At 59.5% G+C, this 24,743-nt stretch overlaps 2 protein-coding genes and 1 long non-coding RNA gene across 22 annotated transcripts in view; 2 read left to right on the top strand and 1 right to left on the bottom strand.

Annotated features, from left to right (window-relative positions):
- PNPLA7 (patatin like phospholipase domain containing 7) overlaps positions 1–14,451 on the top strand; it is a 93,555-nt gene extending 79,104 nt beyond the window's left edge. For 11 of the 17 annotated variants that reach the window (XM_054659270.2, XM_063788079.1, XM_063788082.1 and 8 more), the window contains 9 exons: positions 6,973–7,129; positions 9,971–10,087; positions 10,232–10,301; positions 10,870–10,986; positions 11,582–11,730; positions 12,084–12,236; positions 12,374–12,484; positions 12,795–12,879; positions 13,686–14,451. In XM_054659270.2, the coding sequence (XP_054515245.1) occupies positions 6,973–7,129; positions 9,971–10,087; positions 10,232–10,301; positions 10,870–10,986; positions 11,582–11,730; positions 12,084–12,236; positions 12,374–12,484; positions 12,795–12,879; positions 13,686–14,005 (1,279 nt within the window). In that variant the 3' untranslated portion in view covers positions 14,006–14,451. The remainder of the gene's footprint in view (positions 1–6,972; positions 7,130–9,970; positions 10,088–10,231; positions 10,302–10,869; positions 10,987–11,581; positions 11,731–12,083; positions 12,237–12,373; positions 12,485–12,794; positions 12,880–13,685) is intronic. The other 6 variants (XM_054659275.2, XM_054659277.2, XM_063788083.1 and 3 more) reach the window with 1 other exon arrangement.
- LOC134807706 (uncharacterized) lies at positions 6,489–8,833 on the bottom strand. Its single transcript, XR_010148802.1, has 2 exons — positions 8,539–8,833; positions 6,489–8,358 (listed from the first exon to the last, which is right to left on the bottom strand). It is a non-coding gene; the product is annotated as an uncharacterized LOC134807706 (long non-coding RNA).
- A 618-nt stretch (positions 14,452–15,069) lies between the features above and the next one.
- On the top strand, positions 15,070–24,656 carry NSMF (NMDA receptor synaptonuclear signaling and neuronal migration factor). 4 transcript variants are annotated; one of them, XM_054659280.2, is made up of 15 exons: positions 15,070–15,372; positions 15,856–15,917; positions 16,501–16,995; positions 17,916–17,991; positions 19,093–19,161; positions 19,957–20,009; positions 20,452–20,541; positions 21,094–21,218; positions 21,455–21,538; positions 21,688–21,721; positions 21,839–21,909; positions 22,627–22,706; positions 22,857–22,959; positions 23,207–23,282; positions 23,390–24,656. In XM_054659280.2, the coding sequence occupies exons 1-15, from the start codon at positions 15,302–15,304 to the stop codon at positions 23,485–23,487; spliced, it is 1,587 nt and encodes a 528-aa protein (XP_054515255.1). In that variant the 5' UTR covers positions 15,070–15,301; the 3' UTR covers positions 23,488–24,656. The 4 variants fall into 4 exon arrangements, with proteins under 4 accessions (XP_054515255.1, XP_054515256.1, XP_054515257.1 ...); XM_054659281.2 differs by lacking the exon at positions 19,093–19,161; XM_054659282.2 differs by lacking the exon at positions 20,452–20,541 and having other exon boundaries at positions 15,169–15,372.
- Positions 24,657–24,743: the final 87 nt, after the last annotated feature.

Here is a 24,743-nt window from a genome sequence, read left to right on the forward strand (position 1 = left end):
GATGGGCTCGATCTCCTGACCTCGTGATCCGCCTGCCTTGGCCTCCCAAAGTGCTGGGATTACAGGCGTGAGCCACTGCGCCCAGCCTTCCTGGAGCTTCTGATGGTCAGATTTGGGGCATCTTAGATGGATCTTCTAATTTTTAGTCTTTTCTCTCCCCTATTCTTCATCTCTGTCCTTCTGTTCCACTTTCTGGAAGATTTTTCTCAAATGTACTTGCAGTTGATCTTTTCTGCTAAAATATCTCTGAGGTCCGCGTGCATTTCCCCACGGCACTCTGGTGTCCCTCCAGGGCTGCCTCGCACTCCTGAGAACGCTCGTCGCCTTCCTTGTGCCCTCCTTGCTTGCTCAGATTTTCCACGACGCGCCTGTTGGTGTCTGGCGTTGATCACGCGACATAACGTGCCTGAGATTTGTCTACGCTCCTGACTCTCAGCAGTGGCAGTGCCGGGCCGGCTTCCATGGTGCCCTCCCCATGCTTTGATGATCCCCCTTCCTGTCGATGCACAGTTGGTTGGTTTTCTGGTTTTGGTTATTACAAACAAAGCTGTTATCACCAATTCTTTTGTTTGTTTGTTTTGAGACGGGGTCTCGCTTTGTCGCCCAGGCTGGAGTGCAGTGGTGCAATCTCGGCTCACTGCAACCTCCACCTCCTGGATTCAAGTGATTCTCCTGCCTCAGCCTCCCCAGTAGCTGGGGTTACAGGCACCCGCCACCACACCCAGCTAATTTTTGTATTTTTAGTAGAGACGGGCTTTCACCATGTGGGCCAGGCAGGTCTTGAACTCCTAACCTCAAGTGATCCACCCACCTCGGCCTCACAAAGTGCCGGGATTACAGGTGTGAGCCACTGCACCCAGCCCCAACTCTTGTTCAGATCCTTCTGCGGACACATTTCCTTTCCTCTTGGGCAAATGCCTAGGAGTGTAAGTGCCCGGTCGTGGGGCAGTTGTATTGTTTTATACTCCCACCAGCAATGTCTGAGAGTTCGAGTGACCCACATCCCCACCGACCCTTGGTAATGGCAGTATTTTAAATTTTGCCCATTCTGGTCTGCAGTGGTGTCTCACTGTGATTCTAATTTGCATCCCTCCGATGACTGATGACGTAGAGCACCTGTTCATGAGCTTGCTGGCCATTTGTGTGTCTTCTTTTGTGGAGTATCCAGTTAAGTTCTTTATTCCTTTTGTAATAGGTTTTTGTCTTTTACTATTGTATCGAAGGAGTTCTTTATTCTGAACACGAGTCTTTTGTAGATACATTTATTACTGATATTGTCCTCAGTCTTGGCTTTTCTTCTCATTTTCTTAATGGCATCTTTGGATGAACCATTTAAAATTTTGAAGTGCGATTTTCCAGTTTTTTTATGGTTATTAATTCCAGTGTTCTGAGAGCTTCAGCCTATCCCAAGGTCACAGAGGTACTCTTCATCTTCTTCTAGAAGATTTTCTATTCTATCCTGTATGCTTAAGTCTGTGAGCCACCTCAAATTGATTTTCCTGACTGGTGTGAGGTGGGAGTTCACTTTTCCCATGTGGTGTCTGGTTGCTCTGAATGATATGGTTTGGCCATGTCCCCACCCAAATCTCACCTTGAATTATAACTCCCATAATCCCCATGTGTTGTGGGAGGGACCTGGTGGGAGGTAATTGAATCATGGGGGCAGGTCTTTCCCGTACTCTTCTCGTGATAGTCTAATGGGATCTGATGGTTTTACAAAGGGCAGCTCCCCTGCACATGTGCCCTTGCCTGCCACCATGTAAGATGTGCCTCTGCTCCTCCTTCACCTTCCACCATGATTGTGAGGCCTCCCCAGCCACGTGGAACTGTGAGTCCATTAAACCTTTTTTTTTTTTTTTTTTTGAGACGGAGTCTTGCTCTGTCGCCCAGGCTGGAGTGCAGTGGTGCAATCTCGGCTCACTGCAACCTCCACCTTCTGAGTTCAAGCAATTCTCCTGCCTCAGCCTCCCAAGTAGCTGGGATTACAGGCACCTACCAGCACACCCAGCTAATTTTTGCATTTTTAGTAGAGACGGGGTTTCACCATGTTGGCCAGGCTGGTCTTGATCTCCTGACCTCAAGTGATCCGCCCACCTTGGCCTCCCAAAGTGCTGGGATTACAGGCTTGTAATTTATAAAGAAAATGAGGTTTAGGCTGGGTACAGTGGCTCAAGTGCTGGGTAATCCTGCTGAGCCACCGTACCCAGCCTCCATCTCATTTTCTTTATAAATAACCCAGTCTCAGGAATTTCTTCAGAGCAGAATGAAAATGGATGAGTACACCTTCCCTCCCTCCAGAACTGCTGAGGCCCCTGTCAGATCCAGTGGCCCTGCAGGTGTGAGGCTGAGGCCTCCGTCAGATCCAGTGGCCCTGCAGGTGTGAGCCCATCTGGACCTTGCTGGGTTCCACTGGTGTGTTTCTCTATCCTTAGTGACAATACTACACTGTCTTAGTTACTGTAGCTTCACAGTCAATCTTGGCATCGAGGAGTCACCTAGTTCCTTCCATTTTCCATTTTTCTTTAATTGTTTTGGCTGTCCTAGGCCCTTTGCATTTGCATGTGAATTTTAAAATCAGCTCGTCAGTGTCTCCAAAAAGAAAACCTCCTGAGATTTGGATGGAGGAATACATTGAATCTGTACATCATTAGTTGACAACATTGAGCCTTCCAGCCCACAATCTAGACAGATCTCCCCATGTACTTAGGCCTTCTGTAGTTATGATCAGCCATGATTTGCGGTCTTCAGTGTAGAGGTCTTGCACATCTTTTGTTAACTATATTTCTAAGGGTTTTACAGGCTTTTAAAAAAGTATTATAAATGGTATCTTTTTTTTTTTTTTTTTTGAGACAGAGTCTTGCTTTGTTACCCAGGCTGGAGTGCAGTGGCGCGATCTCGGCTCACTGCAATTTCCACCTCCCGGGTTCAAGCAATTCTCTGTCTCAGCCTCCTGAGGAGCTGGGATTACAGGCGCCCGCCACCACGCCCGGCTAATTTTTGTATTTTTAGTAGAGACGGGGTTTCACCATCTTGGCCAGGCTGGTCTTGAACTCCTGATCTCATGATCCGCCCGCCTTGGCCTCCCAAAGTGCTAGGATTACAGGCGTGAGCCACTGTGCCCGGCCATAAATGGTATCTTTTAGACTTCATTTTCAAATTGTTTGTTGCCAGTATATAGAAATACAATTGATATTTATAAATTGATCTTATATCTTACAACCCTGCTAAATTCATTTATTCTTGTAGCTTTGTTGTAGATTCTTTTTGACTTTCTAGACACATAGTTAAATTTTCTGAGATTAAAACAGTATTTTCTTTTCCTGTACAATATGCATATGTACGTTCTTTCTGTTTCTTCTTCTTGCCTTACTGTGCTGGTGGGAACCACCGCTGCACTGTGGATAGACACGGTGGGCACAGACACCCAACCCTCATTCCAGGCGTGGGAGCGGGTGTTCAGCCCACCACTGAGTGTGATCTTGGCTGTCGGCATTTTGTGGCTGCCCTTGGTCAGACTGAGGAAGTTCCCTTTTATTCTCAGTTTCCTGAGATTTTTAAATCATGAATGGTGGTTTTTGTGACTCTATCGAGATGATTGTATTTTCTCTTTAATCTGTTAATGTGTTAATTACATTGATTTTCAAATTAAAATGAACATTGTGCTCCTGGGACAGACCCATTTCGTCCTGATGTTAAAGTTATCCTGTTTGTATATTGCTAGATTCTACTCAAACCTGAGTAAGACTGGACTGAAATTGTCCTTTTTTGAAATGTCTTTACGAGGTTTGGTATGAAGGTTTGTTTGTTGGCTTCATAAGCTGAAGTGGGAAGTTCATCTTCTTTTCCTATTCTCTAGAAGGTTTTTAAAAAATTTTTATTTTTACTTTTTTATTTTTATTTATTTTCTTTGAGACAGTGTCTCATTCTGTTGCCCAGGCTGGAGTGCAGTGGTGTGATCACAGCTCACTGCTGGGATTACAAGTGTGAGCCGCTGCGCTCAGCCAGAAATGGAATCTGTAACTTTTAAATCCCCACAAAGAAAGTTTCATATCCAGATGGTTTCACTGGTGAATTTTATGAAACATATAAGGAATAAATAAAACAAATTTTACATAAAACCTTCCAAGAGGCCAGGCGCGGTGCCTCACACCTGTAATCCCAGCACTTTGGGAGGCCAAGGAGGGAGGATTTCTTGAGCCCAAGAGTGCCAGACCAGCCTGGGCAACATAGTGAGATCCCATCTTTATAAAAAATGAAAAGATTAGCTGGGTGTGATGTGGACATAGCTACTTGGGAGGCGGAGGCAGGAGGGGGATCACTTGAGCCCAGGAGGTTGAGGCTGCAGTGAGCTGTGATCACGCCGCTGCGCTCCAGCCTGGGTGACAGCTAGACCCTGTCTAAAAATAAAAATAAAAAATAAATAGATTAAATTTATTTAATCTTTACTGAGTTACAGTACTACTCATATGTTCTATTTCTTATGTTATTTTGGTGAGGTAGGTTTTTCTAAAAATGTGCCCATTTTATCTGAATTTTTCTATTTATGGCATGAAGCTGTTCAGTATTTTAAACTAAAGCATCTGCACCAATGTTCCCATTTTCTTTCCTGTTCATCATTGATGCTTTCTCTCTTTCATTTCCTTGATCTGCCTCACCGGGGCTGTCCGTCGAATTGGTCCCTCCAACACCAACTTTCATCTTTGTCAATCTTCTCTATGTTTGTTTTTGGCTCTTTAAGTTATGCTTTTATCTTTGTTATTTGCTTAATTTTCCTCTTTTATTTAAGTTGTTCTTTTTTCCCTAACATTTAGACAAGCAGACATTGTCTATAAAGAAACAGATAGTAAATATATACTTTCTCACAACCACTCAGACGATAGAAAAGTTAAGGTAACGCGTCTTTTATTTTCTCAGGCTCGCTTAAAGGTTTTTTCTTTCCTTGGGTTTTTGACAACATGAGAATGGTTTTCTTTTGATTTATGTTAGGATTTATCATGCTTCCTGATTCTGAGGCCTAATGTCTGTCTGTAGAACATGCCACACTGTCTCTTCAGATACAGCTCCCTCCCCGTCTGCTTTCTGTGGCTCCGATCACACATACATTAGAGTTTGGTGCCAGATCCCATGTTTCCTAAATTCCCTTACAGATTTTGTAAAACAATATTGTTACATATTCTATCCTCTTGATGCTTCATGATTCAGTGACTGTTTGTTTCTGACCCATCTTGTATTTTACCATTTCTCTCTTTAGCTGTTCTGTTCTGCCGTTAGACCCACTCATTGAGCTTTTCATTTGTTATTATATTTTTCACTTCTAGAATTTTCATTTGGTTTTATGCCAGAATTAACACTCTTGTTTTTAATTCCTTGAACTTGGGTTTTTGTTTTTGTTTTTGTTTTGTTTTTTTTGAGATGGAGTTTTGCTCTTGTTGCCCAGGCTGGAGTGCAATGGTGCGATCTTGGCTCACTGCAACCTCCGCCTCCCAACTTGAACTTGTTTTTAAGGCTTATACCTGAGTGATATTCTGTGGCAGTATTACATATGGTTCTTTTTTATTATGTTAAAATATACATAACACAAAATTTACCATTTAACCATTTTTGAGTATCCAATTAAGTATTAATATATCATATTAATATAATTAATGTTGCTACAATGTCGTGAAATGAACAATTGCCACTGTTCATTTCCAGAACTTTTTTATAGACAGGGTCTCACTCCAGTCCAGGCTGGAGTGCAGTGGTGTGACGTCAGCTCAGTGCAGCCTTTGACGTCTTCCCACCTCAAATCTGCCCCCATGATCCAGTTACCTCCCACCAGGTCCCTCCTCCAACACTGAGGATTAAAATTCAACATGAGGTTTCGGTGGGGACAGAGAGCTAAACCACAGCAAATGCCTCCAGAGTCCCTCCCTGCTGTGGCTTGCATCCGAGCTCCCTCCTTAGAGCTGGGTGCTCTTCCCTTGTCTACTTTGTACCCATTCATCAGCCGTTGCCACCTTTTGGCTCCTTGCACACTTTAAGCGTGGTCATTGTAAAAGCCTATGTCTGTATCTCTTACCTGGGAGGCACTCTGGGCCCACTTTCATTGTCTGTTTTTTCTTTTGGCTATGAGGCTTTTCTTCTCATATGACGGGTAATCTTTGGTTGAGTGGTGGACATTCTGTATGAAAGCAGCAGTAGCGACTGGAGGCCCTCGGTGCCGGCTGCCTGGTCTCGGGGGTGCCCCCTGGTCTCGGGGGTGCTCCCTGGTCTCATGGGTGCTGGTCTACATCCAGCTCATCTGACTCCTGGGGTGCTGCCCCTCAGGACGCTTCCCAGGCTCCTCCCTTCCAGGGCCCCTCAAGTCCAGTTTTCCCACCACCTCTCAGACGCCCTGCTGGAGGCAGCCGTGTTTCCAGATAGAAGAGGCCAATGCCGGTCAACTCTCAGGACACCCTCCTCCCCATCCCAGCCTCACAGTCCCTCAGTACCTCCAGAAGGAAGGATTTCATTTATTTAATTTATTTATTTATTTATTTATTTTGAGTCAGAGTCTCACTCTGTCGCCCAGGCTGGAGTGCAGTGGTGTGATCTCAGCTCACTGCAATCTCTGTCTCCTGGGTTCAGGTGATTCTCCTGCCTCAGCCTCCCGAGTAGCTGGGATTACAGACGCACACCACCACGCCTGGCTAATTTTAGTATTTTTAGTAGAGATGGAATTTTGCCCTGTTGGCCAGGCTGGTCTCGAACTCCTGGCCTCAAGTGATCTGCCCACCTTGGCCTCCCAAAGTGCTGAGATGACAGGCGTGAGCCCGGAAAGAGGGATTTTAAACTGCATCTGGAGTCCCTCTCTGCGTCAGCGTCTCTGCCTGTGGAGGAGTTGGGAACTGAGGATGAGCAAGAGGTGGCAGGCGGCCACCTCTGAGGCCTCTGCAGGGCACAGCCTGGGCCTGGTGCTCACTCCTCGCTCTGTGTCCCTGGCTGGTGTAGAGGCTGTGCCCAGGTGGGCATTCTCAAGGCCTTGGCGGAGTGTGGCATCCCTGTGGACATGGTGGGAGGCACGTCCATCGGGGCCTTCATGGGTGCCCTGTACTCTGAGGAGCGGAACTACAGCCAGATGCGGATCCGGGCCAAGCAGTGGGCCGAGGTAAGCAGGCACCCATCACCCTCGCCGGAGCACAGCCCCCAGATCCTTGCTGGTGCTGGGGGACGCTGGGGCCGTTGGCCTCTGCATGTGGCTCTGCAGGGCCCTGCCCTCGAGGAGGCTACCCCCTGAAGCCTCCCAGTGCAGCTTGTGAGGCAAAGGAGCACCACAGAGAAGACACAGATGCAGGTTGGTGGTGGGTGGTGGTGGGAGGCGGTCTGATCCGTGCCCGGGTCTGAGATGGTGGAGATGGTGGAGATGGTGGTGGGAGGTGGTCTGATCCGTGCCCGGGTCTGAGATGGTGGAGACGGTGGTGGGAGGCGGTCTGATCCGTGCCCAGGTCTGAGATGGTGGAGATGGTGGAGATGGTGGTGGGAGGTGGTCTGATCCGTGCCCGGGTCTGAGATGGTGGAGACGGTGGTGGGAGGCTGTCTGATCCGTGCCCGGGTTTGAGATGGTGGAGACGGTGGTGGGAGGTGGTCTGATCCGTGCCCGGGTCTGAGATGGTGGAGACGGTGGTGGGAGGCGGTCTGATCCGTGCCTGGGTCTTAGATGGTGGAGATGGTGGTGGGAGGTGGTCTGATCCGTGCCTGGGTCTTAGATGGTGGAGATGGTGGTGGGAGGTGGTCTGATCCGTGCCCGGGTCTTAGATGGTGGAGATGGTGGTGGGAAGTGGTCTGATCCGTGCCCGGGTCTGAGATGGTGGAGGTGGCTGCAGGATGACATGGATGCCAGGATTGTGGAAAAGAAGCTGATTGTTACAGCCCCTGGGAATAAGAGGCACGGAGCCTCCATGGGGGTTTCTGACCCAACGGCCAGGCAGGGCAGCGTGAGCAGCTGAGGATGGGCTGACTGAGTCCTTCAGGCACACTGGGGGCCGTGGGGCTGTCCCTGGTGCATGGCACCCGGCCTGGGTTGATTTAGGGCAGGGAGATGTTGGCGTGGGGATGTGAGATCAGGTCAGGGCGGCTCAGTGTCACAGGGGAGATGTAAACTACTTTGGCCACTAGTCTGGCCTTGTGATAAATGGATTCCAGAATCAGAATACCAAATACAGAATCAAAGACAACAGTGAGAACAGGCTCCCCTCAGGCAGCAGAGGGAGGCAGCCAGGCTCCGTTCCCCAGCAGACGTGGCCGCCGTCTGCCCTCCTCAGCGCCGCGCTTGCTTTTGTGGAACAAAACCGAGCTTTGGTTGGAGCCATGAGTGGGATCAGAAGGGTTCGTGTTCTCCTTTTAAAAGGAAAGAAAATTCGTCACCCCCTGTGCGGCAGCAGCTCCCAAGCAGGCCTGTGCTGCATTCACATGGCCCGGGGCTGCCACCAGCCCCACCAGCGAGTCCCAAGGCCACTGACACCTTCTCCCCTCTCTGTTCAGAAATGTTTCTTTCCCTAAAATGAGTCACCTAGTCACCTTCAGTGTGGCTGTTCAAAAGAGGGCTTGGGGACTGGCATGCAGCAGGACGGCCTCAGGGACAGCGTCCTCGGGACAGAACCTGCCATGGGCAGAGGTGGCTCCAAGCCGGTCCTGTCCCAGAGTCACCTGGTGGCCCTCTCCCTGTCCGTCCGTCTGCGGGTCTGGTGCTGGGGGGCCAGGTGTGGGAATGGCTAGAGCTCTCTGGGCTGGTCCTCCTTCCGTGCTGGGAACGCTGGGTCCTGGGAACTGGCCGGGGCAAGGTGAGGCCGGGGCTGTGTGCCTGCCCCTCATGCTGAGGAGAGGGGACAGTGGGCGTGTGGTCTGGCTCATCTCTGTGAGCCCCTCTGGTACTGGGCAGGGGCTTCCTCAGGGAAGGACTGGGGTCTCCTCTGCCTGTGGCCGAGGCGTTCTCACTGCCTGCATCACACGGTGTAAGCACGTCCAGCCCATACTCCAAGTGCTTCCCTCCCAGCCTCCGTCCCCTGAGCCCTGGCTCACTGTGGCAGGGAAGACCCTTCCTCTCCATCCACACTGAGCATTGAGGCTAGTTTGAGGTCAGTCTCGAGTCCTGCCTGCCTCACTGAGGAAGGATGGGCCCCAGGCCCACCCAGAAGGAACCCAAGAGAGCCCGGCTTCCCCGGGACCCCCGATGGAGTACCGCAGTGGCATGTGAGCCAGGGCTGGGTGGCTCTGACCTTCCCGAAAGCAATCCACTGTGTCCCCCTGGCCCAGGAACCTCATGTGCCCAGCAGCCCGCCCCGAGCTCTCCTCCTCGCCGACCCTCCGGCCACGGGCATGGGCAGGCCTTGCCCCAGAGCTGAGCAGGCAAAGCCGAGGAGGCCCCAGGCATGGGGGCGCTGCAGAGCCTGTGAGGGTAGGGCCAGCGAGGGCTTAGGGATCAGGAAGGGACCGAGGGTGGGGCTGTGTCCTGGCTTTCAGGCCCTGGGGCGTCCACCAGCCTCTGCTTAGGGATCAGGAAGGGACCGAGGATAGGGCTGTGTCCCGGCTTTCAGGCCCTGGGGCGTCCACCAGCCTCTGCTTAGGGGTCAGGAAGGGACCGAGGGTGGGGCTGTGTCCCGGCTTTCAGGCCCTGGGGCGTCCACCAGCCTCTGCTTAGGGGTCAGGAAGGGACTGAGGGTGGGGCTGTGTCCCGGCTTTCAGGCCCTGGGGCATCCACCAGCCTCTGCTTAGGGGTCAGGAATGGACCGAGGGTAGGGCTGTGTCCTGGCTTTCAGGCCCTGGGGCGACCATCAGCCTCTGCTCACTCTGAGGCTCCAGCCAGGGCGCCAAGCCCCAGGACCGTGGGTGGGGCCCAAGGACACTCTGGACCCCCGTTCCATTCATGAGAGGCCCTCAGCACGCCACGTGTCTGCTGTGGCAGCCCGCAGGGAGGGTGGGAGCCTTCTGTAAATTGCACATGTGGCCCCAGGGCATGACGTCCATGATGAAGGCCGCGCTGGACCTCACCTACCCCATCACATCCATGTTCTCCGGAGCCGGCTTCAACAGCAGCATCTTCAGCGTCTTCAAGGACCGGCAGATCGAGGTGCACCCCCACCCTCAGGAGCCCATGCAGCCCCCAGTGCCTGTCCCCTCCTGGCCCCCCACCTCTTGGCCCTGGGTCAGCCTCACCAGACACAGGACAGGAGCGTGATGGGAGAGGGCCCATCTGAGCCCCGTCCGCCCGCAGGACCTGTGGATTCCTTATTTCGCCATCACCACCGACATCACAGCCTCGGCCATGCGGGTCCACACTGACGGTGAGCACTCCTGCTGTGCAGGGCGGCCGCTTGGGTACGAGGTGTGGGCAGGGGGAGAGCTCAGCAGCCTCAGGGGTTGGGAAGGCTGCGGGGTCTCCTGAAGGATGCAGACGTATGGGCAGCTTTGTCCATGGAGAACACAGGATGCCCCTACTAGGGGCACAGACAGGAGGGCGTGGCCTGGGCCAGAGACCTCAGAAGGCTGGAGGAGACCCTCACAGAATCAGCAATGTTGGGCTAGACTGATGGACACCATGTGGGAGGACAAAGTGAGGGGCTCACCTGGTTCAGGGGGATGAGGGGTTCACTCGGTCATGGGGTGAGGGGCTCCCTCAGTCCTGGGGTGAGGGGGTCACAGCAGTTGGAAGTCCTGGGCACATGTAATGCAGTGAGACCCAAGAGAAAGAACTCAATTTTGTTCAGCCCTTGGGCCATGAGCTTCCCTCTGTGGAGGCGGCCTCACAGAGTTGGGACCTACCAGCTCCAGGACTGCAGTGGCAAGGCCCTGAACCCTGGACCCAGGAGGAGCCTCCTCCGGGTAACCAGCAGCTCCGGGCCCCCTCCCCAGGCTCCCTGTGGCGGTACGTGCGTGCCAGCATGTCCCTGTCCGGTTACATGCCCCCTCTCTGTGACCCCAAGGACGGACACCTGCTGATGGACGGGGGCTACATCAACAACCTCCCAGGTACTGCGGTGGGGGGACCACGCCCGGCAGGAGCACAGGCTCCTGGGTCACGCCGCCCCACGGCCCCTGCCACAGCTGCCTCCGCTCCGAGAAGCCTGGGCTGGAACACGTTTTCCTTAGAGTATGCCAAGGGAAAATGTCAGGCTGGCATCAGAGCTCCGAGAACATGCACACGCGTGTACACGCACACGCAGGCACCGGCAGCATGTGCTCCAGCATATGGCCCTGTTTGTCAGCTCAGCAGCATGCAGAACAAAGGCCAAGTCGAGGAACTGGGAGCAATTAAGCCCCATCTGTGCCCACAGTCAGAAACTAACAGCCTGCAGGTGTCGAGCTTGCTGGGGGCCAGGCCACTCCTGTCACCTGTGGGATATACGGTCAGAAAGGCCCAGGACACAGCCGTGTGCCCACAGCTGCCCATCGAGCTGGGCATGTGGGTCTTCTGCCTCTAGAAGGTGTAATGGCGGAGAGGAGACCCCACAACCCCCAGGTCAGGGCTCAGAGAGGCAGGCTCTGCCCCCGTCCCCTGGCTCTGCCCCGGTCCCCTGGCTCTGCATGCCTGTCCAGGGGGTAACCAGGGCTGGCTTCTCCCTAGCGGATGTGGCCCGGTCCATGGGGGCAAAAGTGGTGATCGCCATTGACGTGGGCAGCCGAGATGAGACGGACCTCACCAACTATGGGGATGCGCTGTCTGGGTGGTGGCTGCTGTGGAAACGCTGGAACCCCTTGGCCACGAAAGTCAAGGTGGGGTGCTACCAGGCAGGCTGGGCTGTCCCTGCTGCTCCTCCCTGCAGCTCCACACCTGTCCTGCGGCAGGGGAGTGGGGGTCGCTCCTGGGCTCTGAGGCCAGCAGGTCTGGGGCCACCCCTCACCACCCCTGCCTGAGCCCAACTCGGGCGAAGGAAGGCACGAGGCCGGACGGGCCTGAAGTCTGTGGCAGCCCGCAGGGAGGACCCCCAGCCGGGTGCTGCTACCCTCTCCCCCCAGAACCTACCTACCCCAGAGGATGGGTCCCCAGAACCTGTCCTGCGCCACGGGCCAGGCTGGGACGGGGTAGAGGCCGGGGCAGGAGACTCAGGCGGCTGTGACGGCAGCAGGTGTTGAACATGGCAGAGATTCAGACGCGCCTGGCCTACGTGTGTTGCGTGCGGCAGCTGGAGGTGGTGAAGAGCAGTGACTACTGCGAGTACCTGCGCCCCCCCATCGACAGCTACGGCACCCTGGACTTCGGCAAGTTCAACGAGATCTGCGTGAGTGCCGGCCACCCGAGGCGGCGGAGGCGGGCGGAGGCACTCTGGTGGCTGCCCCTCCCCGCTTCCCCCTTTTGAGAACACAGGAAGTGGGGGGCTCCCCACACCTCCTGACGGGGCCCTGGGGGTGTGCACAGGAAGTGGGCTACCAGCACGGGCGCACGGTGTTTGACATCTGGGGCCGCAGCGGCGTGCTGGAGAAGATGCTGCGCGACCAGCAGGGGCCGAGCAAGAAGCCCGCGAGTGCGGTGAGTATGGGCGTCCGGACCACGCCCAGCTCCCCGGACCGCGCCCAGTTCTTCGGGCCACGCCCACGCCCAGTTCATCAGGCCACGCCCAGCTCCTCAGGCCACAGGCCCTGCCCCCCTGGCCAAAGACTCCAGGGCTAGGACAAGGATTGCTCAGGACTGCGCATCTCCCCGGTCCCTGCCCTTACTTGGGGGGCAGGCGGAGGCTGCAGAGAGGGCGCAGGGTGGGCGGGGCCTCCCCACAGGAAGCAGGCTGGGGACTGGCAGGCGGGTGTCCACAGGCAACGTGCTGTCCTCACCCCACCCCTAGGTCCTCACCTGTCCCAACGCCTCCTTCACGGACCTTGCCGAAATTGTGTCTCGCATTGAGCCCGCCAAGCCCGCCATGGCGGATGGTAAGTGGAGGCGGAAGACGAAGCCGTGGAGATGTGCGTGACCTCCTGATGCTGTGTTGGGCTTGAACCCCCCACCCCAGAGGCCCACGGCCTCCCCTCCTGCCCACGTCCACGCCCAGGCTCCAGCAGCTGGGGTGCTTGGTGGCACTCCTCCATCCCGGGCACCACGTGTCCCCACAGCAGTGGGACTGTGACCACCCCAGGTCACCCAGCCCCTGCCCTTCATTCACCTCAACTCCCAGCCACACCTCAGGCCTGAAGTAGAACCACGTTTTGCCTCCCACCCCACCCCACCCCACCCAGTGGGAAATGGGAATGAAGGCTGCTTGTTGGAGGGGCCGCAGGGCAAGAAGGGCGGGTCCACTACCCTCCATGCTCCATCCAGGGCCCTGCGCTTGGGCCTTCAGCCAGTGGCCTCCTCACAGCAGAACTGGACATTCTCCTGGGAGACGTCTTCATGGTTGCCGCAGGCCGAGAGGGCCTGGGCAAGGCAGCCCCTATCCACAGTTGCCAGGTCTGGGGTGCTGGAGCCCTCAGGGTGCTTGGCTGACAAGGGTAGGAGTGTCTGCCCGCTCCTTGTCCTTGTGGAAGACCCACGAAGTGATGTGCTGGGGCAAGGCTGGAGCCAGGCAGAACCAGGGGTGGTGTGCAGGGCTGCCCTGGGACCAGGTGGCTGCGTGTAGGGCCCCGGGCCACCTTGGAGGCGGGGGTGGGCATCTGTGGCCGGTTCTGCCTCTGAGTGTGGCTATGCTGGGTACGGTCCCTTCCTTGGGAGGGGACTGATGCAGCCCTACCCTCGGCGCCAGACGAATCTGACTACCAGACGGAGTACGAGGAGGAGCTGCTGGACGTCCCCAGGGATGCATACGCAGACTTCCAGAGCACCTCAGCCCAGCGGGGCTCAGACTCGGTGAGGAGCTGGGCGTGGTCCCACCTGGTGCCTACAGCTGAGCCTTGGTGCCTGGCCCTGAGCCGGCCACTCCCTCCCTGTGGTCCCACCGGGTTACCAGCGCTGCAGAGCCCCTGCCCTGCCTGGGCCTCATCTGGAACATGCGGTCTGCTTGCAGGAGGACGAGTCCTCACTGCGGCATCGACACCCCAGCCTGGCTTTCCCAAAACTGTCTGAGGGCTCCTCTGACCAGGACGGGTAGAGGCCTCTGCTATAGAGCCCGGATGCAGCGTCTTCCGTGGGACTGTCCCCAAGGCTGAGGCTCCTGCCAAGTCCTAGGGGCCTCTGTACCTGCCCTGCTGGAAGCCCTGACTTCCCCGGGGCCCCAGGCTGTGTTAGGGTTCTCTGGGCCTCTTCTTTGTACCAGCAGCCCTGCATACAGGGCCCTGTGAACCCCTCCGCAGTCCTGTGAGGCCCCTGAAGCCCTGTGAGGCCCCCGAAGCCCTGTGAACCCCCCTGCAGCCCTGTGAGGCCCCCCGAAGCCCTGTGAACCACCTGCTGCCCTGTGAGGCCCCCAAAGCCCTGTGAACTGCCTGCTGTCCTGTGAACTGCCTGCTGCCCTGTGAGGTGTGGGAGCCCTGATGCTGCCGTGTGATGTTTCAATAAAGGTGGATCTCACTGTTGGACGTGTCTCCCGGGCCGAGGTCCCTCTGGCAAAGAAACACTACTGGTTCTCCCTGATGCGGGTGGTCCCTGAGGCTGGGCAGTCACCAGTCCTCCTCAAAGGACCCCACTGCTGGGGCCTGAGAGCCCTAGGGCGGCAACTGCAGGCCAGGCAGGTAGGGCGTCCAGAGTCTGCATGGAGCTGTGGCCCCCCAGGACCAGGACGGGCCCCTCTGTCTCTCTCTGGCCTCGTGCAAACTGGGTGCCCCCTAAACTGGCTTCCCCTTCGGTTTCCAGTTCCCAAACTGCACAGGGAGCCCTTTTGTGTAAGGGAAGGGAGAACCGGCCTCCCTGTGACCCTGCAGGTCTGAGCAGCAGATCGTGAGGGCCGAGGGCCCAGGACTTTGCAACCAGGGGGCCGCTGGCCTCAGTTTCCCCGCTCTGGAGGGTTGGACGAGAGGGCGCGGAGCCAGGCTGCCCGGCCCCGCCCCCAACTCAACCCGGGCCCGGACGTCACGGTGGGCGGGGCCACATGTCCTCTCCGAGCTCTCCAGGGCCCTGACGTCACGGTAGGTGGGGCCGACCGCCCCTCTGGGCCCGCCCGGGCCCTGACGTCACGATGGGCGGGGCCGGCCCTCGGTCCGGGCAGCGCTCTCCCGGGAGCGGCGGCACGCGCGGAGCGCCGGGTGCGGCCATGCGGGGACCGGGCCCGACCCCGAGCCCGACCCCGAGCCCAAGCCCGAGCCGGAGCCCGAGCGAGACCCCGAGCCCGAGCCCGAGCGCGACCCCCGGTGCGGCGCGGCTACCCCGGCGGAGGCGGCGGGCGCGGGGCGCGCTCTGAGGCCCGGGGGATGCGCCGCCGCCTCGACCATGGGCGCCGCCGCCTCCAGGAGGAGGGCGCTGAGGAGCGAGGCCATGTCCTCGGTGGCGGCCAAAGTGCGGTGAGTGCGGCGGGGCCGCCTTCCCGCACCCCGCCCCGGACCTCCGACCCCGCCCGAGTCCGCCCCTGCCCCGCGGTGCTCCCCGGGCTCCCGGGCCCCGGCCTCTCCCACTGAGGCGCCCTCCCCGCGCCCCGCGCCTCCCTCTTCCTGGTCCCCTGCCCTGCTCTTCCCTTCCCTCCCCTCGCGAGCGCGTGGTGGGCGAGCGCACCCCCCAGGTCGGGAGTGGCCTCGGTTCCCCCGGGGAACAGCAGCCGACCGGCCTCGCGACCCCTCTCCACGGTCCGATGGGCAGGGGCCGGGCCTGCAGGCCTGGCCAGGGCGCACCAGGACCAAGGGTGTGTGGGCTCCCGGAGGGGGACGACCCCTGACCCTCCTTCCAGACGCCGAGGGCCTGGCTGGGAACCGGACCCCCGGCTCTTGCGCGGCCCGGTGTTTGGGAGGGTCGTGCCGCGGCCTCTGACCGTGCCCTCTGTCCACCCTCAGAGCAGCCCGAGCGTTTGGAGAGTACCTGTCCCAGAGTCACCCTGAGAACCGCAACGGCGCAGGTAGGGGCACGCGAGGCCGTGCCAGGGCCGCCCAGACCCCCCAGCCCAAGGGATGCTGATCCCTGCCTCCGGGGGTGGAGCGTGAGGGGCATTGGTTGCGCGTGGGCCCGGCGCCCTGCCGGCCTGGCTTCCTCACATCCCCTGCCCTCCCTGCCCGAGCCCCAGGAGCAGTTCCCAGCCGCTCGTCACCATGGCACCCACCCCGCCTGGGCCGTTGGCATGGCAACAGGCCTCCTGGCTCCCCCAGGGCTGGCACCACTGCCTCTGGGGGCCAGCTGGTGGGGGGAGGGGGGAAGTTGGCACCAGGCAAACGGTGCGATCGCAGGCTGGGGGATGGCCTGCGTGTTCCTACCCGGCAGGACCGCACACAGGTAGCACAGCGTCACCCAGCCCCCACGCACATGCAAGAGCTTCAGGCCCAGATAGGAGTGAGGGGCCCAGAAACACGCCAGTGACTAGGGTTTGGGCAGCCCTAGTCCCCCACAGAGGCCAGGTGCCCACTGGGTGTTCTCTGCCTTCGGCCTGCTATGAAACCGGCAGCGGGGGGCCCACGCGCGGCAGGCTCACTCAGTGTCTCTCCTAGATCACCTGCTGGCTGATGCCTACTCTGGCCACGACGGGTCCCCCGAGATGCAGCCGGCCCCCCAGAACAAGCGCCGCCTGTCCCTCGTCTCCAACGGCTGCTACGAGGGCAGCCTCTCAGAGGAGCCCAGCATTAGAAAGCCCGCAGGCGAGGGCCCTCAGCCTCGAGTGTACACCATCTCTGGGGAGCCTGCCCTGCTGCCCAGCCCTGAGGCGGAGGCCATTGAGCTGGCGGTGGTGAAGGGGCGGCGGCAGCGGCACCCTCACCATCACAGCCAGCCCCTGCGCGCCAGCCCTGGTGGCAGCCGGGAGGACGTCAGCAGGCCCTGCCAGAGCTGGGCGGGCAGCCGCCAGGGCTCCAAGGAGTGCCCCGGATGTGCCCAGCTGGCTCCTGGCCCCACCCCTCGGGCCTTTGGGCTGGACCAGCCACCTCTGCCTGAGACCTCCGGTCGCCGCAAGAAGCTGGAGAGGATGTACAGCGTTGACCGTGTGTCTGGTGAGGGGCTTGTGTCAGGGCATAAACAGGTTTGGGGGTGCATGCCGCTGCCAGGGTCTGACAGCAGCAGCCACTGTGAGGCTTGGAACAGAGAACAGGTGCTCAGGTCACAGCATGCCAGCGGACTCAAGATTAAAACCGGCTGGCTTCTGCTGTGGCCTCCACACCCTATGAGCTGTGAGCTCCCTCAGCTCCTCAGCAAAATCTGCCAGGCCTCACAGTCCGCTTTCACCCTGCTAGCACCAGGTCAATCAAGGAGTGCTTCCTGGAGGAGAGGGCCTGGGAGGATCTTAAGGGATATGTAGGGAGGAAGCACCGCTTAATCAGGAGACTGGGCTGCCCTCCGAGAGTCCTGGGGAGCTGTTGGGGCCCAGCCAGGCAGTGGGCATCTTTCCCCAGGGTTGTTGAGTTGTGTGGTAGCTTGTCCACCAGGCAGAAAGTCACTCCACTGTCCCCACACTTGGGCATCAGGGAAAGGCTGTGGGGGCCCTCGGAAGGGGACAGCCCTCAGCAAGGTGGTCTCTAGCCTCGGTGAGGGCCTCCAGCTAGAGCATGGGGGCTGCAGAGAAGGCCTCAGAGCCTCTTCTGCCCAAGGGAAACAGACGCATTGTTTTCCTGGGCCTCCTGGAGACAGACTGTGCTTTCAAAGGAACGTTCCTCAAACTTTGGGTGGCCAAAGGGAAAGTTAAGCCAAAAAAATCAAAGCGTCAAGTTACCAAGAGCGTGGTCTTGGTGAGTGAGCAGCAGACATTTGGGCACTGCCCTCTGTGCCCGTGTGGTGATGCCACCCTCCCCCCACCCGCCCTGGCTGCCAGCTTCTGCTGACCCCTGGACCCAGAAGCATCTGCTTCCCAACAGGGAGGGAGAGGCTTCAGGAACCCCTACTTCACCCAGCCACCGCTCCTTTTTGTCTCTCTTAGACGACATCCCCATTCGTACCTGGTTCCCCAAGGAAAATCTTTTCAGCTTCCAGACAGCAACCACAACTATGCAAGCGTGAGTCTTGTGCCCACGACGTGGGGTCAGGGTTGGGTGGTCTCTTTCTGCTGCTCAGGAAACGGCACTTTTTCCCAGTCTCTGGGCCTACCAGGGGGGCTGCTTCTGAACAGCCCCACGTGCCCATGCTGTGCCAGGCCTGCCAGGGAGGCCAGGGCTGACTGCTCTTCCCCTCCCATGGCTGGTGCCCAGCTCCCCCCCCCCCAACCACAGTCAGGGGACCTGGCCCAGGGCTGCAGCTGATGAGCTGTCAGTGAGGTGTGGGGTGTGGCAGGTTCTCCTGCTCCTATCCACTCTTCTCAGCCTGTGTCTGCCCTCCCTCGAACCCCAGATAGAAGCCTACTTCTGTTTCATACGTGTCATAGGTCATCACAGTTTCAGGGTCCCCCCAGGGACCTGCTCCTCTCTGTCTTGACATACATTTGGCTTTTCTGTTCTGGGGTTCCTTCCAGGGAAGTTCCCTTTGCTGCATTGGTCCCCACACCAAAGAAGTGTCCTGCCCGGGGGAGTCCACCCCACACCCAGCCTCAGGCTGCCTGGTCTCAGCAACCGGTCCTTGTGGCATGGGCTGCAGTGACATCAGCTTCCGTTGCCCATTCAGGGCTGGCCAGCAGTGTAGCCAGCATCCTGCTGGTGGCTGGGTTACCTGTGAGGGACCTATTGGGTCAGTGACAAGAAGGGAACTGTAGGGACCAGGTGGGGGCTGAGGGGAGGCCCGGGGTTGAGCTCACTGTGTCTTCTCTCTCACGCCATCCCTTCTGGCCCTGGCTTCAGCATCTCGTAAGTACCTGTATGACTTGGTGCCTAAGGGCACAGCTGTTGTCCCTGGGGAGACCCTCCCACCCCAAATAGGTTTGGGCAGGCCAGGGACCTGGGTCTTGAGGGAGTGCCGCTCTCTGCGGGCCTGGCTCCCAGCGGGCACCGAGGTCGCAGCAGGGCCTGCTGGGAGCTGGGCCTCGACAGGTGAGGCAGGCTGGGACTCCTCTGCCGGGCCCCGTGCCCCAGACGCCCTGCTGGGCCCTCTGCTCGCACCACTGTCCCGACGTCTGTGTCCCTCCTGCCTCCGGCCAAGGGCAGTGCTGACTCGCGGTGGTTTCCCAGGGTGTTCAGGGGCTACGCGGAGAGGAAGCGCCGGAAACGGGAGAATGATTCCGCGTCTGTAATCCAGAGGTAGGGCCTGCCAGCCACTCGCCACCAGGGTCCATCTCTGGTCTGTGCTGGCCTGGCCTGGGCCCCCTCGGCCCTGGCAGACCTGATGGGGGAAGGGTGGTGGCGACCACTGGCCTGGCCCTGCTCTGGGGACGTGGCAGGCAGGAGAGGCCATGTGGCCCGGGCTGCAGGAAAGCACCTCACCCTCAGTCCTGCACTCCGAGGGCACGTGTCTCTGTCTGGGCTGGGGCCAGCAGCAAGGCCCCCCTCCCCCACTCCAATCACACAGATGTGTCTGGGAAGCTTTTTTGCCCGTTTTGGATGTTGGGCCTTGGCAGGGTCCAAAGTTTGGTGGAGGAGAGGACCTGCCCCTGAGGTGGCTCAAGGACACAGAGCAGGAGAGGGGGCTCCTGCAGGCCCCCAGCCCGCCATGGGGTGGTGCAGACAGGAGCCCCGCTCTGCTGCAGCGCAGGCAGGCTGGATCCTCTGCCACATGGGCGTGGAGGCTCAGGGCGTAAGTCCCGGGCGAGGACGGAAGGTCAGAGCCTGGGAATGCAGCTCAGGAGGAGACTTGATCCAGAGCGCCAGGCACTGCACCTTTGTTCTGGCGTTGAAGGGGAGCCCTGGAAGGCTGTCGCGGGAAGAGCACTGGGTGGGATTTGCCTTTGGGTGGGAGGTGGTGCCAGGAGCCAGGGAGAGCATTGGCTTCCCACACCGAAGGGGTGAGAGTAGAGCCATGACCCGACGGGGGCTAGGTGGGCAGGGGCTGCCGTCACCCTCTCACGGCCCTCTTCAGCCCCTGGCTTCCTCCCCCAGGAACTTCCGCAAACACCTGCGCATGGTCGGCAGCCGGAGGGTGAAGGCCCAGAGTAAGACCCCGTGCGGCGGGGGTGGGGGGGCGCCGTTGCGCTTGGCTGGTTGGGGCTTTGCTTGCTGCTAGTTGCGCTAAGAACGACCCCAACCGGGTCCTGCCTCAGGCTCCTCCCCTTCCAGCCACGTCCCCAGCCCGGCACAGGCTCCTCCCCTCCCAGCCACGCCCCCAGCCCGGCACAGGCTCGTCCCCTCCCAGCCACGCCCCCAGCCCGGCCCAGGCTCCTCCCTTCCCAGACTCCGCCTCTGGCCCCGCCCCAGTGTTCTCAGATCCTGCCCCTGAACCAACCGAGCCTCTGGTCCGTGTCTGCTTCATGTGCCTTAGACCCCACCCACATCAGCTTCCTCCTGCCCAGGGCCCCTGTGGTCCCCTCGCCTGGGGTCTGAGACTCCCGAGGCCCCGCCCCACCCGCTCGCTAATGCGGGTTTTGCTCTCTGCAGCGTTCGCTGAGCGGCGCGAGCGGAGCTTCAGCCGGTCCTGGAGCGACCCCACCCCCATGAAAGCCGACACTTCCCACGACTCCCGAGACAGTAGGTGCCCCGCACAGGCCCGCCCACCTTCCCCAGAGCCTCCCCTAGACCCCAGACCCCTGCTGGGGGTCCCCTGCCAGGGCCGCTGGGCTGCGCTTTTGCACTCCTGAGCCTTGGTTTACCTGTTTGTGAGATGGGGACGCCCTCAGCATCTCCGATCTCAAAGGTGGGGCTAACTTAACGGCCGCAGCAGTGCTGGCCGGGGGCGCCTGTAGGGCCGTGCCCACCGCCACTCGCAAGAGGCCCTCAGGGGCAGGGGGCTGCGGTGCCCGCCCCCACTCCCTCCCAGGCGCCCGGCGGACTTGGCTGGAGCTGATGCCTGCACGCGCCTTCCACCGGCCTCGCGCCAGGGTCTCCCTCCCCACATCAGGCCGCTGCCCAGTGGTGTCCACAGGCCTGTCCTGCCGGGCTGGCGGCGACCTCTGTATGGTCCTCACACTTGCTTGGAGGACCCTCCGGGATGGGGCTTTCGGGCCCTGTGGGCCTTGGGGCCATGGCCAGGATAGGAGGTGCTGCCGGGCCTGCTGTCCTGGTGACCCTCTTGCTTCCCAGGCAGTGACCTGCAGAGCTCCCACTGCACGCTGGACGAGGCCTTCGAGGACCTGGACTGGGACACTGAGAAGGGCCTGGAGGCTGTGGCCTGCGACACCGAGGGCTTCGTGCCACCAAAGGTCATGGTGAGGCCCAGCCCGGGCAGTGCTCCTCTGCACCCGGAGCAGGACTCTGCCCCAACCCGAGTCCAGCCAGCTCTGCCTGGGACCATGCAGCCTTCTCCAGCTGCCTGGGGGAGGGTGTCTCACAGGGCTATACCCTTGGGCTGCCTGGCAGCCAGAAGGTAGCCTCATGGGGGCTCCCACAGCCCCTTGGCTTTTGGATGGGCCTGGGGCCCCTGAGCAGCTCTTTGTCTCCGCAGCTCATTTCCTCCAAGGTGCCCAAGGCTGAGTACATCCCCACCATCATCCGCCGGGATGACCCCTCCATCATACCCATCCTCTACGTGAGTCCAGCCCCGGGCCTGCCCCCAACAGATGCCCTCTTGCGGCCCCACCCTGGGCCAGCGCCGGCACCCCAGGTCCCCAGGGTGCTGTGGCGCTGCTGGCTCTGACGCAGCCTTGATGTGACCTTGTGGCCTGTGTCTGTCCCCAGGACCATGAGCACGCAACCTTCGAGGACATCCTTGGTATGTGTCTCATTGGCCTTCTCTCTGCTGGTTCCAGGCCTGGGAGGGGCAGACACAGGTGGGGGTGCCCCTGGGGCTGGGGTGGGGGCCGCAGCGCTCACACCCGCTCTCCCACAGAGGAGATAGAGAGGAAGCTGAACGTCTACCACAAGGGAGCCAAGATCTGGAAAATGCTGATTTTCTGCCAGGTGGGGCTCAGTGCTCGTCTCCTGACCGGGAGAAGAATCGTGGTGGGGCAGGGGAAGACCAAGGGGAAGAAGTCAAGTTGGGGGAGACCAAGGGGAAGAGGTTGGGGTGGGGAGACCAAGGGGAAGAGGTGTTTGTGGGGGAGACCAAGGGGAAGAGGCGTGGCTGGGGGAGACCAAGGGGAAGAGGTGTTTGGGGGGAAGACCAAGGAGAAGAGGCGTAGACGTTGAGGGGGAAAAATCAAGGAGAAGAGGCGTGTGGTGGGGGGAGATCGAGGGGAAGAGGCGTGTGGTGGGGGAGATCAGGGGGAAGAGGTGTGTGGTGGGGGAGATCAGGGGGAAGAGGCGTGTGGTGGGGGAGATCAGGGGGAAGAGGCGTGTGGTGGGGGAGATCGAGGGGAAGAGGCGTGTGGTGGGGGAGATCAGGGGGAAGAGGTGTGTGGTGGGGGAGATCAGGGGGAAGAGGCGTGTGGTGGGGGAGATCAGGGGGAAGAGGCGTGTGGTGGGGGAGATCGAGGGGAAGAGGCGTGTGGTGGGGGAGATCGAGGGGAAGAGGCGGGGGGAGATCAAAGGGAAGAGGCATGTGGTGGGGGAGATCAGGGGGAAGAGGCGTGGCTGGGGGAGGAAGACCAAAACTACCTCCCACGCATGTGCGTGGGTGCATGTGTGTCGGAGAGGGGGAGGAAGGAGGAGCAGGTGCCTGACCACAGCTTCTTACAGGGAGGTCCTGGACACCTCTATCTCCTCAAGAACAAGGTGGCCACCTTTGCCAAAGTGGAGAAGGAAGAGGACATGATTCAGTGAGAAGCTGGGTGCCCTGGGCGCGGGGAGGGCTGGAGGCAGAGTCCCGGCCCCGGCGTGTCCCTCCCCCACAGCCCCTCCTCCACGGTCCCCTCTGTGGAGTGGGGTGCCTGTCCCCTGCCACTGGGTGACCCACCCCTCTCCACCAGCTTCTGGAAGCGGCTGAGCCGCCTGATGAGCAAAGTGAACCCAGAGCCGAACGTCATCCACATCATGGGCTGCTACATTCTGGGGAACCCCAACGGGGAGAAGGTACAGTGACCCGCAAGCCCCACCCCAGACCTCTGGAAACCCCCGACGTGGACAGACAGGGCAGGGCCTTCCATGTTTCCTGGCATTTTTTTTCCTTCCCCCGGGCATTCCCTAGAAATCCTTTATGCCTGAGCCCAGCCAGGTTTGGGGGGTCTGAAAAAAGAGGGTGGGCCCTGCTCCCCATCTCCTCCCCGCTCCTCCTTCCCCATCTCTCTGCCTCGGACTCATGGCACCCCGCTTCCTCCAGCTGTTCCAGAACCTCAGGACCCTCATGACTCCTTATAGGGTCACCTTCGAGTCACCCCTGGAGCTCTCAGCCCAAGGTGAGTTACCCAGGCTGGGCCGAAGCTCTGCAGCCACTGCGGGGCCACGGTGGGGTGGGATCCCCAGGGCCGGCCAGGCCTGAGCCTCCTGCCCCCGCTCCGCCCAGGGAAGCAGATGATCGAGACGTACTTTGACTTCCGGTTGTATCGCCTGTGGAAGAGCCGCCAGCACTCGAAGCTGCTGGACTTTGACGACGTCCTGTGAGGGGCAGAGGCCTCCGCCCAGTCACCATCAGGCCGCTCCCTCTGCACCGGGACCTAGGGCTGGGCCGCCTCGTGCTCCCCGGGACTGTGCGGCTCCGGTCTCGCCTGGAGCCACTTCAGGGCACCTCAGACGTTGCTCAGGTTCCCCCCGTGGGTTCCGGTCCTCGCTGCACCTGTGGCCGCAGAGGCTGCAGTCCCTGGGGGCCGGGAGGATCCCGCCCCGTGGCCCGTGGATGCTCAGTGGCCAGGCACTGACCTGCCATGCCTCGCCTGGAGGCTCGGCTGTGGGCATCCCTCCATGGGGTTCATAGAAATAAGTGCAATTTCTACACCCCCGAAACAATTCAAAGGGAAGCAGCATTTCTTGTTAACTAGTTAAGCATTATGCTGCTAGTTACAGCGTAGGCACCCCGGCCCAGCAGCCCAGCAGCCCACATGTGTTCAGGACCCTCCCTGCCCACCCCCTCCCTGCCGTATCGATCACCAGCACCAGGGTGGCCCGTGTGCGTGGGGCCAGCGTCGCCGGGCTGCCCAGCCTGGCTCTGTCTACACTGGCCGAGTCTCTGGGTCTGTCTACACTGGCCGAGTCTCCGACTGTCTGTGCTTTCACTTACACTCCTCTTGCCACCCCCCATCCCTGCTTACTTAGACCTCAGCCGGCGCCAGACCCGGTAGGGGCAGTCTGGGCAGCAGGAAGGAAGGGCGCAGCGTCCCCTCCTTCAGAGGAGGCTCTGGGTGGGGCCTGCTCCCCATCCCCCCAAGCCCACCCAGCACTCTCATTGCTGCTGTTGAGTTCAGCTTTTACCAGCCTCAGTGTGGAGGCTCCATCCCAGCACACAGGCCTGGGGCTTGGCAGGGGCCCAGCTGGGGCTGGGCCCTGGGTTTTGAGAAACTCGCTGGCACCACAGTGGGCCCCTGGACCCGGCTGCGCAGCTGGTGGACTGTAGGGGCTCCTGACTGGGCACAGGAGCTCCCAGCTTTTGTCCATGGCCAGCAGGGTGGGCTCTTGTGTATATAGCTGGGGCTAGGGGGCAGGCCCCCCTTGTGCAGAGCCAGGGGTCTGAGGGCACCTGGCTGTGTTCCCAGCTGAGGGAGGGCTGGGGCGGGGGCCGGGCTTGGAACGATGTACGATACCCTCATAGTGACCATTAAACCTGATTCTCCACCGCGGCCGCCGCGTGGGTCTGTCCTCTCAGTGCTTTCCAGGGGCCTTCCCGTGCCCAGCTTCTGGGCCCACTCCTGTGAGGTCACTGCTGC

Source organism: Pan troglodytes, chromosome 11 (assembly GCF_028858775.2).
Source record: "Pan troglodytes isolate AG18354 chromosome 11, NHGRI_mPanTro3-v2.0_pri, whole genome shotgun sequence".
NCBI classification, from domain to species: domain Eukaryota; kingdom Metazoa; phylum Chordata; class Mammalia; order Primates; family Hominidae; genus Pan; species Pan troglodytes.